Below are 14,414 nucleotides of genomic sequence, written 5' to 3' on the forward strand. Positions count from 1 at the left end.
GATCTGAAAGCAAAATAGGAAGCGATCCTAAGACTTGTGCCAGCACAAGACAGCTTAAGATAGGGCCTAGCCACAGGGTCTCTAGCACATATACATTTCTTCTGACACCCGACTTGTATATGTGGAGGTTCAAGATACCCAACGTTATATTATATTTCATGTTCTGAGGATTAACATTCCATATGTTAATAAATAAAATAGGAAAAGGGCAATAAAACCCAAGAGGAATGAGGTGATAAATATTGTGGATTGAAGAAAAGCACTTTGTTCAACAAAGCAAAGATTCACAGGCTCTTCTTAGAGAGCTCAAACATGCCAAAGTATGTGTTTCCGTGATCATAGTTCACTTTGGAGGAGTCTGTCACATTGATGAAGATGGTATGTCCTTCCTGGAGCTCGACAACTCTTCCGAGATGAACGGACTGCAGGCTGCCGATGACGTCTGAATGGCCAGAAGTTCTCATTCCTTTCAGCAGTAGCTGATCTCTCTCAGACGGCAGATGCAGATATATGTACACATTGAATGGTGCGTGTGATCGAGGTTTCTCACAAAAGGTGACTTGGGCATAGACATAATATCTTCCTCCTCTGGTAACCTTTAGTTTTCCGCCTTGGTGGGAAATTGTGTCATCACTCGGGGCATATAGAGCCTCAGTCCATTGCAAAACTGTGGGGAAGAATAGATAGATTTTTATTTGTCTTATTCGAACACACATTTTGCTTAAATCATCCAGGTTAGCATTTGTTGACAAAAATACCATTGGGGTTTCATTGGTCCATTAGAGGAAAACTTGCAAAAGAACCACATTGTGGGGCATCCACATTTAAGACCAACTAAAATATTCTAGTCACTGGGCAAGCTTTTGAGTTCATCAGCCTTGAATGTTAGGCACAACACAACAAAGGGGGAGGGAAAGATTTTCAAGGCAGGATAGCCCAGAAGTCTTCAAATTGCTATTGGCTTTAGAGGGTAGGTCGTGTTATGCAGACTTAAATCAGCTTAAGATCCAGCCTAATGAAAGTGTTCTGTGGAACTCAAAACCTTGCTAATTCATTTGTGATATTTTCCTGTTTTTTAACCCCTTTCCCCCAATCAATTATCCAGCACAGCTATCTACAACGTTTGTCTCAGTGAGAAAAAAAAAACAGTAACAGGATTTTGCTGGTGGTAGGGAATCCACCAACTATTAGAAAACACTACCCTACTGAGCTTCGATTGACTTATATAGTACACTTTGCTGGAGACAGATCCCAGTTACTCCTGTCACTAAAAGTTTCAACAGGAAAGCTGCCATTTTATCTCTATCCCAGCAGACTTCATTCCAGCTCAAGCTCTTTTCTGCGCCTTAATGGCTTATAACCCAGTGGCATCTCAAAGTCCAACAACATTGTTTAAATAGCCTGGTGATTACAACTGACTAACACTGAATTATGTTAATTAAGACAGTATGCCACCTCCTATGAGGACTGGCACAGTCCACAGATTTGAATGTTCCCATCATGCCCTAAAACTGACATGCCTTCCCTTCCACTGTTTTAAAAAAAATATTTTTTGGTAAACATCCAGTCTGATGAAGAGTGTTGAGGAATTTGAAAGCTTGCTGGTTACCTTAACATTTTGGTTGATTCTAATAAAAGATGGTGAGCTTCTGGTGTTCTCTGTAGTCTTCATGAATGCAATTAAATGATATATAATTTAAGTCTCACTTTGTACTTCCTTAGGATTAGGATTGTCAACTCCAGTTTGGAAAAACCCTAACCAATTACGCTTATATTGTAGATACATTTTTCAGGGTTCCAAAGGGATTACATTGGTTGCAATCCATCCAGGCATTCCATGGGTACATCGTAAGTTTGAATGATATTACAACATTACTAAATAACCCCAATGGAGCCTCTTCCGTTTCATTTTCCATCCAGCTAAGGTGCTTGTGTTCTCAGTGGATTCTTGAGCTTAGCTAATTGCAGCTGTACAGCAGGCAGGATTTAGACCAAAATATTACATTAACTACTTATCCTGTGTTTAATGCTCAGTTTAATTCTCTAATGAATTAAACTGTGGACAAAATGCTGATTGTGTTGCTGTTTCCTCTCACAATCGCACCCTCCTCCACAAAAGCATCCATGGTAGACTCTTACAATTCATACCTGATACTGGCTGGGAGCTGTCCTTAAAACCTGCGAGGTGAATAGATGCTGTTGGCTTTTCCTCCTTCCCTGAAAAGAAAATGGCTTTCAGTTAGCTTTTCCGAGGCTAGAGAAAGTACACAATCTTAAGAGCTGAGATACAATAGATGATCAAGAATTAAAATGTGAAAACTAAACTGTACCCTTGGATCTTTAGCTTTTAATTTTGCAGGCATTGCCCTCTAACTGCCAAAACAATTTTGTTCTTAACAGTAGATAAGGCATGCCAATTCTTGCCCAGAAAGTTTTGAGGTAGAATGTGGACTCGGGGTGGTGGAAAGTGCCATTAAGTCACAACTGATTTAGGCAACCACATAGTGTTTTCAAGACGAGACGTTCATAGGTGGTTTGTTGTTCCTTATAGGAATGTACCAAACTGCCTCATATTGAGTCCTAGCTCAGAATTAACAATTCTGACTGGTAGCTGCTCCCCAGAATCGTGGTAGAGGAAGTTCTTTCCTGAAGACTACCATCTTTTAACTGGAGATGCCAGGGATTTCTGCACACAAGACATGTACTGTGCCATAGAGACAGGTCTTTCTTCCCCTACCCTGCAGGCAAGCTTATTTGAGATGTAAAAATCATAGTTGGCATAACTGTTTGATAAACGTGTCTCGAAATCAGAGGCGTACCTCCCATTGGGCAAAGTGGGCAGCTGCCCTGGGCGCCACCTTGTGGTGGGCGACAAAATTGCAGGTTTGTGAGGGATTTTGTATTTTCAGTGTTTTTCCGTTTTTGGCCTGCAGAGGGCGCAGATTTTAGGCTAGCAGCACCAAAATTTCAGGGATTTTTTGGGAGACTCTCCTGATGATATCACCCAGGTTTGGTGAGGTTTGGTTTAGGGAGTCCAAAGTTATGGACTCCCAAAGGGAGTGCCCCCATCCCCCATTGTTTCCAATGGGAGCTAATAGGAGATGGGGGCTACACTTTTGAGGGTCCATAACTTTGGACCTCCTGAACCAGACTTCACCAAATCTGATTGGTATCATCAGTAGGGTCTCATGAAGATACTCTGAAATTTTGGTGCTGCTATCTTAATAATTGCACCCCTGACAACAGGCACCCCCTAAATTTCCCCAGATTCTCTTTTTAAATTCACTCCCTTCCCACCAATGCTTGTTTTCTTTCTTTCTTTTATTCTCTCAGTGCCTAATAAAGGTTGTTGTTGTTGTTGTTGTTGTTGTTGTTATCAAATCTACCCCCTTCGGCATGGATTTAAAGGGAGAATCTGAGGTCCCCAGTTTAAACACCATTTAAACTGATGCTGTTTGGGGGTGGATTCCAGCATCACTTGTTTAAACTAGGGAGCCCAGATTTAAATCCACCTTAAAGGGAGAATCTGAGCCCCCCCCCCCCCAGTTTAAATAACATTGAAAGTGATGCTGTTTCCCCCAATTGGGGGGACTGGATACAACACCATAAAATGTTTTCATAGCAGTAATAAAACATTTTGAAAGCATTTTGAAAATGTTTTCCAAATATTATTTCGGCTGTGTGGCATGGCCCATTGCTATGTTCAGATTTGTGAGTTGGGGGATGTTCTATAATGTGATGGTGACTTTGAAACGACCTGGTGGAAAAAATCATTGTTTGGTCATGGTGGGGGAGGGTGGCCACCCATGGGGGGGGGGGGCATCAAACTCAGGTTTTGCCCAGGGCTCAAGTTCGCCTAGGTACGCCCCTGCTCGAAATGGAGATCAAATCAGATTAAACTTCGTCTCACTGAAAGAGAGAGATGCACGATTGTGACCAAATACCCCTCTTCTTCCTGTGGAATGCTCCACTGTGGGTGAGGGTCTTCAGGAGCAGACCTACAAGCAGAGCATTCCACAGGAAGAAGAGATTATTTGGTCACAACTGAGCTTCTAAATCTTTAAGTGAGACAGGGTATCGTTTATTGCTTTCCAGAGGTTACCCCCACAGAATCCACAACTGCGGCACATAAGTGCAAATTAAGAAGGTGGGAACATGTCAGGAGCAGTCTTAACAAAACCAACAAGGAGGATCACAAGGGGTGACAGAAATCATGAATAAGAGTTTGGTCATAAGGCAGCGGTCCTCCAAATGTTGTGCCATATCTCCCAGTGCCTGCCAAGTATTTTAAATAGTGAGTGTGGCCAAGTGGGACTCATGTTAAGCAGGGCTTCTGATTGGCCATTGGAGATAAAGCTGGCTGTGCAGATTAACATAACTTTGTATTGACAGTAGCTGCCACTACAGTGTTGGCTCTATTCTCTGTCAAGTTCCTTTTTTTCCGGTGTATTTTAAAAGGTGCTCCTCATGCCCTCTGCACTTGGGCTTTCTGAGGGGAGGGCTCTTCCTTCCACACTGACCATTTTGTGATTGTATCAATGACCCTGAGTCAGAATTACAAAGATGCCCACAGGCTCAAAAAGGTTGGGGACATCTCATAAGGGCTCCAGCAATTTTTAAAAATGAGTTGGAATTAGTTTTAGCATCTCCATTCCATCATAGGCTTGCCAGATTTTCAGACCCAAGCAGACCCATTTTGCGGTACTGAAGTTTGAAAGGAGTCACCTCATAGCATCAGGTTGGATCCAATAAGTTTTTCTACTGGCGAAAAGGGGGGGGGGGTCTCCTTTGGCCAATAAAGTTATGCTGGAAATTTTGGAATCTACTTGAACAAAAGTCATTGGTGAGGGACACTGTTATAAATAAAGGGACTGGGCAAAATTTGGCAGGAAAGTTGGCTGGATTCAACTCATCATTTCTTCTGCCCTAGTTTCTGTTGAAAACTTGTTTCTTAATGTTGATCACATACCTGCTAGTCTGCCAATGTAGTTTTCTTGGGGAACCTAGAATAAAACAAAAAACGTATTAATAAAAGCACAATAGCATCTATCCCAGGGGTCTGCAACATGCGGCTCTCCAGATGTTTTCCAATTGGCCATGCTCGCAGGGGCTGATGGGAATTGTAGTTCATTAACATTTGGAGAGCTGAAGGTTGCAGACCCCTGCACTAGACATTGATCAAAACCCAGAAGCTGCAGAAAACATTTCACCATGTGGGAAATCTTTCTTGACTTCTCATTGAGGACACATCCCCAAATAAGATTATGTAATGTTGGATGGATGGATGGATGGATGGATGGATGGATGGATGGATGGATGGATGGATGGATGGATGGATGGATGGATGGATGGATGGATGGATGGATGGATGGATGGATGGATGGATGGATGGATGGATGGATGGATGGATGGATGGATGGATGGATGGAGGTAGGCTGTGGGAGAATCAGAGTCTTGGGGATGTGTGTGTGTGTGTGTGTGTGAGTGTGTGAGAGAGAGAGAGAGAGATCTAGTCATAGATGACTTATGACCATTCTATAGGGGTTTCAAGACAAAAGACGTTGGAGGTGGTTTGCCATTGCCTGTCTCCATGTGAGCAGAGAGAGTTCTGAGAGAAATGTGGCTGGCTCAAGGTCACCCAACAGGCTTCATGTGAAAGAGTTGGAAACTCCAGATTAGAGTCTGCCACTCTTAACCACTACACCACACTGCTTATTGATGAGGAATAAATACCCTTTTCTACTTTTGTTCACAAAATCAGACCATATGTTTCTGGAGCAGCGAGGCTGTCTGACCCCCCTCCACACCCAACTGCCCATTTCTGCTCTAGTAACTTTTATAAAGAGGCTCCATTTGGATTGGCTCAATGACATGGTTCCCACCCAGGCAGAGTGCACCGTTGTCCCAGTTCTTTAAGCCTGGGAGGACTGAAAAAAGTGGTATCATGTCACAGGGGCACTTCTGCACATGCAGAATGATGCACTTTCAATCCACTTTCACAATTGTTTGCAAGTGGATTTTGCTGTTTCGCACAGTAAAATCCAGCTGCTAAGTGCATTGAAAGTGGATTGGAAAGTGCATTTTTCTGCAAGTGCGAAAGTGCCCCAAGAGTGCGTATGTGAGAGTGTGCATGCAAGAGATAACAGTGTGCTCAATGGAGATACACTTGAGAACATCTTGCCCAAGTCCCCTCAAAGCCTGGAGGCAGCCCTGTTTACCCCCAGCAACTGATCTTGAATGTGTAGCCTGACTGTGCGCTGCTGACTGTGAAAATGCTTCCTGGGGCAGACTTTCTGCTTGCAACTCAGAAGTCTTCAAAAGCTTCTGTCCTTACTGGATTTGCATGTTGAGAATGCTGTGACAGGAAAAGCTGTTACATAGATGGAAAGTCTAAAACGAGGGCATGAAGGCAAGAATCTTCAACGAGGCGGCTGCAATTTTTCTGACTTCCTTTCTATCACCACAAAATCTAGTTTCAGTGTAACAGCTTTTGCTTTTTCTTTGCTTGGCTGGGCTTCTTGCTGAGCAGAAAAGTAGCTTGTGAAAGTTGGCTACAGTTCATCATCAATCCCACCCAGTACATTTGTGCATGTCATGCAGCAAGCTGTGAGTGATGAGGTATCATGGTGAACTTGCCTTGGGCTTAGGTTTGTCAGACAGTGACTGGCACCTGGTGGGAGACTGGGAGGTGGAGTCACAGGGGGCACTGCCACATCAAGGACAAGGTGTCATTTCCAGGCTGAACTTGAAAGTAATGTCACTCTGCTCTAGAATTCAGAAGAAACTCCATGGTTTTGCCATAGCATTATTTTACCATGGGCTGTTTATTTATTTATTTATTTATTTATTAAACTTTTATACCGCCCCATCCTCTTGTCTTTGTGCAGGTCAAGCCTGTTTCTTGGCTTACTTCCAGTCAGTGTAGTTCAGAACAGTGCATTCAGCCGGACTTTAAGTATGGGCATTCTTATACAGCCCAATCATAGTAATTGGTACCGCTCTCCCTTCCGCCCCTTCGCCTTTCATCGCTGCTCACAACTCAATAACCAATCTTACCAATAAACAGGAGGCACATTAATCAGTCACCATAAATCAAAAGTGTACTTTTGAATAGTGAGGCTATTCACACACGTGCATTTTTGCACAGCCTATATACTGCCCCCATGTAATTTAATTACTTGACCTGATTAACCACAACAATGAGGGCAGATTTATTTCAACCGATGCACAGATTCTCTACAGCTCTACTCATAACTTGAGTTCGATCTTGACAAAAAGTGGTTTCAGTTAGTTGTCTCAAGGTTGACTCAGCCTTCCATCCTTCTGAGATCGGTAAAATGAGTTGGGGGTAAAATGTAAACGACTGGTGAAAGCAATGACACCTCCCCTCCCAAAATAAAGTCTGCCTAGTAAACGTCATGATGTGATGTCACCCCATGGGTCAGTAATAACCTATTATTTGCGCAGTGGAGTATCCAGTGGTGGGATCCAAAAATTTTAATAACAGGTTCCGATGGCGGTGGGATTCAAACAGGGTGGTTGCTTCAGTAACCCCTCCTTGGCACTCAGAAAAAATTAGTAACCACTTCTAGAGAAGTGGTGAGAACTGGTTGGATCCCACCTGTGAGAGTATCTTTACCTTACAAATGCAAAAGGGGCTTGCAGGGCAGAAGAAAATGAAACTGAAAACCTTGAGCTATGGAGCAGCTGCAAAACTGTTTGGCAACTGCTTAACACCAGCCATGGTGATGTGAAGATATTCAGTGTTCAGCTCACCCATCATCATGGCTGTCAAATACAGTATCTTTCACAAAGTTTGCAGAGCCCTTAGCTGCCGGTTGAAAATGAAGCAGCCACATGCAAGATGGCATCTTACCTTGCTTGTTCGGTTCTGGAGATCCTGGAACATGTTTAAGATGGCTGAGCAATCCAATAAAGTTGTATCTGCCTCTTGTGGTTTCAGACATTTCTGCAATCTTCTAAGGAACAATAAGTCTTCTCGTAAATTCATCTCACCTTCCACCTGAAAAATCAGGAAAGCAAGCTTGTTTATAGCAAAATGTAATAAATGGAACAAATCATCTTTGACTGTGGAAAATGACAAGGGTTTGCTTTTTAGAAAGAAAACATAAATAAATGAAATGCAGCAGATTGGATGCCCTGACATCCATCCCCTGGTCTAATTCTAATATTATTTGAATTAGTATTTGACTTTCTAGGTTTTCTGAATGATTAACAGAGCAAGTGAACCACTGAGACCCTCCCTTGAAATCAGTTGGCTTTAGGATTGTTGACTCTGTGTTCAACTGCGTTCAGTGACTCTATGGGGTATAACAGCTCACCATGGGGGAAAGCAGTTGCTTAACAGTTCGACTATGCAACCAGGACTATTTTCAGACCAGAACGAAGATTTGTTCGTTACATTTCTCTTCTCCTTCTAAGGCATTCAGGGTGGCATACACATTTCCTTTGCATTTATCCTGATAACAACTCTTTTAAGCCATCGCTGCAAAGCAGAATGTTTGCTTTCCATACAGAAGATCTCAGGTTTTGTCCCTCAGTTCTGTAGTTTAATGAGGCAACAGGTGCTGGAATGGACTTTCTTGGTCTGAAATCCTAGAGAGAGTCACTGGAAATCGGAGTGCATAACATCAAGCTAGGCTAGGGTGATGAACAGTCAGGACACAACAAGGGCTCCCCGTGTATTAGAAAATTAGCAGGGACCGTTTTAAATTTTCTGCAGACTGGAAGGAATTTTTTTTCCAAATGAATGTTATCATCAATCTCTTGCCTACAAAAGCACCAAGAAATATCCTTCTGAGAAGTCCGATGTAAGGAGACATTAATTGGCATGCTCTGATTTTGGTCTGATACGCAGTCAACCAGATTTGCTTCCACACATTTGTGAAGGTCAGCTGTCTGTTGTTTCCCCCTTTGCCTCCGGTCCTGTTCCCACAATAACTATTCTGAATTAGTCTCATCTGCCAGTGGTAGTTAATTAGTCACAGTGTAACTTTACCCTATGACTCCATCAGCTTTTGGAGAGCCAGGGCCAAACTGGCAGAAGATCTATGATCATATTTCTCCATTTTCTCCAAAGTAGTCAGGGAGAGGGTAGAACGATTTCACTGGGTCTGGGGCAGGGAACATACGAAGGAATGGTTTTACTCATCCCAGCACTGCAGGCCTGTTCTGAATCATTATTTCTCATCACAGCCATATTTTTTTAAAAAGGCAGGCAATCCAAACATGATTTCATTGATTAGCCCTTCCAAAAGGATTTTTTACAGAAATAAGTAATTTAATTTTAAAAACTGTAATTTAATAAAACCAAATAAACTGAAGTAAATGACAACATAAAAAGCCACAAGTCTGTCCTCAACCTGACCAGGTTCTGAATCCCATGAGGTTGCTTACATGATAGCAACAGGATCTTCCGTCATCTTGTGTACTTCAGTCCTAAGACAAAATTAATCACTGCTTCCTTTGATAAATTGATCTGACTTTTTGGCAGCTTGTCAAATTTGGGAAAAGTTTACAATTTGAATTTTACTGTGAATTTTGAATTTGAAAAAGGCATATTCTTAAAATAGAAATGAATTTTAAGGGTGTAAGACTAATCCCCCTTCCTCGAAATTCATGGTTTTTAATTTCGATCTGATTATTAATTTTGCTGACTCTTCTCTGGCTTTTCCAACATCTACTACATTTTATCCAGCCAGCTCTCCAAGGAGTTCAAAATGGCGCACACTGTCTCCCGTACTCCATTTTGTTTGTTTGTTTGTTTGTTTGTTTGTTTAATTTTATTCGATTTGATAAATCACCCTACCCCCGAAGGGCTCTTGTTGGTTAAATGTGAGAGTTAACAAATTATTCAAGAATACACAGCAACTTTCGTGGGTGAATGGAGATTCGAACTACCATAATTCTAGTTCTAATCTGAACCTTTTGCTGCTACACAACCCTGGCTCTTCTCTTTCACTCCAGTATTTTCTTTTCTTTTGTTTTCCTTCCCTTTCTTTCTTTCTTTCTTTCTTTCTTTCTTTCTTTCTTTCTTTCTTTCTTTCTTTCTTTCTTTCTTTCTTTCTGTTCCAAGAGCTGACTTTAATGCCATTGGTGAGGTAAGAATTTAAAAATGTAAGATGAGTCCAGTTGGATCGTACCAAAGATCCATCTTGGTTGCTGCCACATATTAATAATTTTCCAAGGAGTTCTCATTGCCGCTGTGAACCCTCAAGGGCAAGCAGCAGCTTTACCTGCACTCTAATTGACTCAGCAGTGCTACAACCATGTTTTTAAATGAAGAAACTCCTCCAGTTGTCCGAGTTGGGGGCAGGGGGGAACAATCGTCACAAGGGGAGGGACCAGGGCAAGAAAAATATGTAGTATTTTCCAAATGATTGTATCAAATCAGAGCAAAATGGGTAAAACATGGCTAGTGGACGGTTATTATTATTATTATTATTATTATTATTATTATTATTATTATTATTATTATTATTATTATTATTATTTACATTTAATAGATCACCCTTCCCCCGAAGGGCTCAGGGCGGTTTAAAAAACAAGGGGTTAGGGGATGACCGAGTATGGATGCTTTGGAAAAAAACTTATTCCAGTCATGCCAAGCCAGAGCAAAACCTCCAGGCAGAAGCAACCCTAGTCCAGCACCCAACTGGATGATCAGGAAGCCTAAAAGGAGAACAGGTTAAGGTTCTGCGGATGTGGAAAACTATCATGACCGTAACCTTTATATATTGACCCTCAAGAGGCAATGGTTAATCGAACTGTCCTCCATTAACTTTTGTTTTAGAAGTCATCTAAGATAGTGGTTATCTTGTGTCATGGTAACAAATTAATTCATATTAATCACATAGTGTGTGAAACAATATTTTCTTTTTGTCTGTCCTGAATCTGCAGGTCATGAATTTCATTAGGCAAGCCCACGTTATTACTAATAAGAGAAGTGGTGGAAGGAACTCTTTCCATTTAGCCACGTGCTACTTGATTTAACAATCTTCTCTGCACTGTCTCCCTTTAAGTTATCTTTTGTCTGAACGAAAAAGTCCCAGCTTCTGTAACCTGTCCTCATCAGAAAGGTACTCTAAATTCTTGATCATTTGGGGTTCCTTTTGTTGCCCTTTTTTCACTTTTGGGTTATCTCTTTTGCAGATGGAGTGCTGGGGCTTCCTGTGTTATTCCAAGAGGAAATGAGAGGATATTGCAAAACTAAGAGTCCACTTTTCCATTCTTTTCTGATAGTCCCCGTCATGCAATTTGCCTTGGCAAAAACATGGTAGGTCAGTTGAAAGCCAATCCAGCTATTCAACACAAGAGCACAGAATTAATCACTGTAGATTGTGAAAGAGTTGCAAATTCTTCCATGTTGCTGGATGGCAAGAACAGTAGCTACAGGATTTTTGACCAGGGTCAATTAATGTAAGGACTAATAGACTGAAGAGCTGTTGCTGCCCTCGGTGTTCACAATAAAACAGATTTTGCAGTTTCCAAATACTTGCAAAAACAAGTATAAACGAAGATGAATTTAGGTCACTGAATCTACAACTGAGAGGTTCATTGCATTATTTTGAAACACCTGAAGAATGATACTATTGCTGCAATCCAAATTAAATTCTGCCTTACTGTAGAAACCCGATAGAAAGCAGTGGTGCGATAGTTAACAGCAGTAAATATGGGTAAGCTGCAGATGTCCACACACTCTGAAGAGACCTTGAGAGCCGTACGGGTGGCAGATATTGTAGCTCAGGAGTCAACTACACAGAATGTTGGGAGTTCCATGTATGAAGCTCCAGAATTCTTTAAACCTTTCTTACCAGGCACACAGGAGCCCAATTAGGAATGGTGCAATGGTGCCCAGAAGAAGGGATTTACTTTTATATTCACATAGATATGTATGCCGCATTTCTCTCCCCACTGGAGACACAAAGTGGCTCACAATCTTGATCTCCCCTGCTCCAATTATCCGCACAGCAACAACCTTTTGTGATAAGTTAGGCTGAGAGAGAGTGACTGAGCCAAGGACATCCATCAAGCTTTTTTGGCAAAGTAGGGATTTGTATCCAGGTTTATCAGATCTAAGCCTGAAACTGTAACTACTGGACCAAGATGGCTCTTTTGAGTTAATCCCTGTGCCATTTTCCCAATCAAAATAAGGGGCTGGGGTACGTGTTATTTGCCCCTTGGTGAAAATATATAGTGATATCAGTATACATGAACAACAGAGCAAATAATGCTCATCTGAGGCCATTTTTTAATCAGGAAAATGTCATGGGAGGCAAGACTGAGAAGCATCATCTTCTCTTGCCGTGGCCTGTACCTGAGTCCAGCTTCTGTATATCTGCTGGTTTTTTAAAAAAAATGACAGGAGCTGCATGCATGAAGCTCCCAATGTATTGGCTAGTTAGGCCCTCAGGGACTTTGCATGAAGAAGGATTGATTTGCAGAATCTCCAGTGAAGGTGTAATGGTTAAGAGTTGCACATTCTAATCTGGAGAACTGGGTTTATTTCTCGCTCCTCCATATGGCTGGTGAACGCGAATCTGGAGAACCACATTAGAGTCTTCACTTCTTCACATGCAGCCTGCTGGGTGACCCTGAGCTAGTCACAGTTCTCTCAGAACTCTCTCAGCCCCACGTACCTCACAAGATGTCTGTTGTGGGAAGGGGAAGGGAAGCTGATTGTAAGCTGTCTTAAGACTTCTTTTAGTAGAGAAAAGCAGAGCATAAAACCCAACTCTTCTTCTCTTCTTCTTAAAGGATTTCAAAGTAACAGGTGATGGAGGATCATTCTCTGCTTGCGATCATAGATTGCTTTCACCAGTTGGTGGAAACAACACATGCACAATCACACACACACACATGAATACATATGAATCTGTCTTACACTGAATCAGACCACTGGTGCATCAATGCTAGAATTCTCTTCTGAGACTGACAACTGCTCTCCTGGGTCTCATATTTCCTACTACCTGATTCTTTTAACTGGAGATGCTGTTGGAACCTTCTACTTGCCATGCAGATGGCTCTACTACTGAGCCAGAGACCCTCCTTAATGCATTAACAAGTATCTGTGGTTTGTTAAGGTGCATTGAGTGGTCTCAGGTATTTTTTTTCACTGTAGCTCAAAGGCAGAATACCTGCTTTGACTACCAAAGGCTCCAGTCCCTGTCATGAACAGCCACCAAAGGATCTTGAGAAACAGGTATTGAGAAAGATCTTTCTCTGCTTCAGACACTGAGGAATTGCCACCTGTCAGAAAAGGCCCAGTGAGGTAAATTCACAGTCTGGCTCGGAATACGACAGCTTCTGATGCCTGTGAAACCTTTATCTTGCTCAGCAGTTAAAACTGTTCTTATTCAATAACCAGCACCAGTCACGGAACCCAGTCTTACCTTGTCCATCTTCCTGTGAAGATATAAACCATACAGTACAGCTCCAACTAGCTGAGCTATCACAAACGTGGTGAACAGATACAGGACTGTTTTCATGGTGACGGTTGTGCCAGGAGGTCTAGGGGTAGTCGGAGAATACGGCTCATTCAGGTCCATGTGTTGCCCGTATCCAATGCCCAGTGTGCACACAGCATGAATACCACTTTACTCTTCCTTTGCACAAGACAGTCATGAGAAGTTTGCAGTGTGCTGCCCACAACTTCCTGGGGAACAAGCTAGTCTTCCATCGTGGCAAGTTTGTTTGGTGTCATCTCCTCAACAGCAGCAGAAACAAAGTCATTGTTTGAACTCTCTAGGATGCTTCACTTCTGTTTCCTTTTACTATTTCAAAAGACACTTCTGTACTCTTCTTCCAGTGTGTTCATACTAGTTGCCCACCATTTCTTCCCTATCTCCAATTACTATTTTTGCCTTACTGGACTTCAAAGAAAGGACAAATCCATGACTGAGATCAATTTTGAACATGGTAACCGGCTCTTAGGAAAGCAACATCATCTTTTGCTCAACTGCTGGACTTGAAAATGAAGGGAAGACATATTTAATGCTTTGAAAGACGGGAAATAAGTATGCCACCATACATTAGTGATGAATGCTGTGACACAGAACAATGCAGAGTTCATTTGTGCACTACAAGTACACAGAAAAATCTTCTGAAATCTCTTCTCATGGTGGTTGATAGCATGTGATTGGGCTATTATTTTCCATATCAATGCATGTGTGCCTTTGGGATGGTTCAAAAATAAATTGCCAAATTCATGTGCTACTATGTTTGATTGCCCTGATAGCCCAGGATAACCTGATCTCATCAGATCTCAGAAGCTAAGCAGGGGCTGGTCCTGATAAGTATTTGGGTGAGAGATCACCACAGAATACCAGGATCGCTATGCAGAGGCAGGCAATGAGAAACCGCATCTGAATGTATCCTACTTTGAAAACCCAACA

At 42.0% G+C, this 14,414-nt stretch overlaps 1 protein-coding gene across 1 annotated transcript; it reads right to left on the bottom strand.

Annotated features, from left to right (window-relative positions):
* Positions 1–284: 284 nt before the first annotated feature.
* CD40LG (CD40 ligand) lies at positions 285–13,592 on the bottom strand. Its single transcript, XM_048513816.1, has 5 exons — positions 13,413–13,592; positions 7,877–8,023; positions 4,970–5,003; positions 2,149–2,217; positions 285–667 (listed from the first exon to the last, which is right to left on the bottom strand). The coding sequence occupies exons 1-5, from the start codon at positions 13,566–13,568 to the stop codon at positions 285–287; spliced, it is 789 nt and encodes a 262-aa protein (XP_048369773.1). The 5' UTR covers positions 13,569–13,592.
* Between the last annotated feature and the right edge of the window lie 822 nt (positions 13,593–14,414).

The sequence above is a fragment of the Sphaerodactylus townsendi genome, linkage group LG13 (assembly GCF_021028975.2).
Source record: "Sphaerodactylus townsendi isolate TG3544 linkage group LG13, MPM_Stown_v2.3, whole genome shotgun sequence".
NCBI lineage: Eukaryota > Metazoa > Chordata > Lepidosauria > Squamata > Sphaerodactylidae > Sphaerodactylus > Sphaerodactylus townsendi.

Excerpts from the sequence above, each read along its gene's own strand:
- CD40LG (XM_048513816.1), bottom strand. The coding sequence starts at position 13,568 with ATGGACCTGAATGAGCCGTATTCTCCGACTACCCCTAGACCTCCTGGC. Across the intron at positions 5,004-7,876 it reads TCCAGAACCGAACAAGCAAG|GTTCCCCAAGAAAACTACAT; the intron begins GTAAGATGCCAT and ends GTTTTATTCTAG. Across the intron at positions 668-2,148 it reads CAGCTCCCAGCCAGTATCAG|TTTTGCAATGGACTGAGGCT; the intron begins GTATGAATTGTA and ends TCTTCCCCACAG.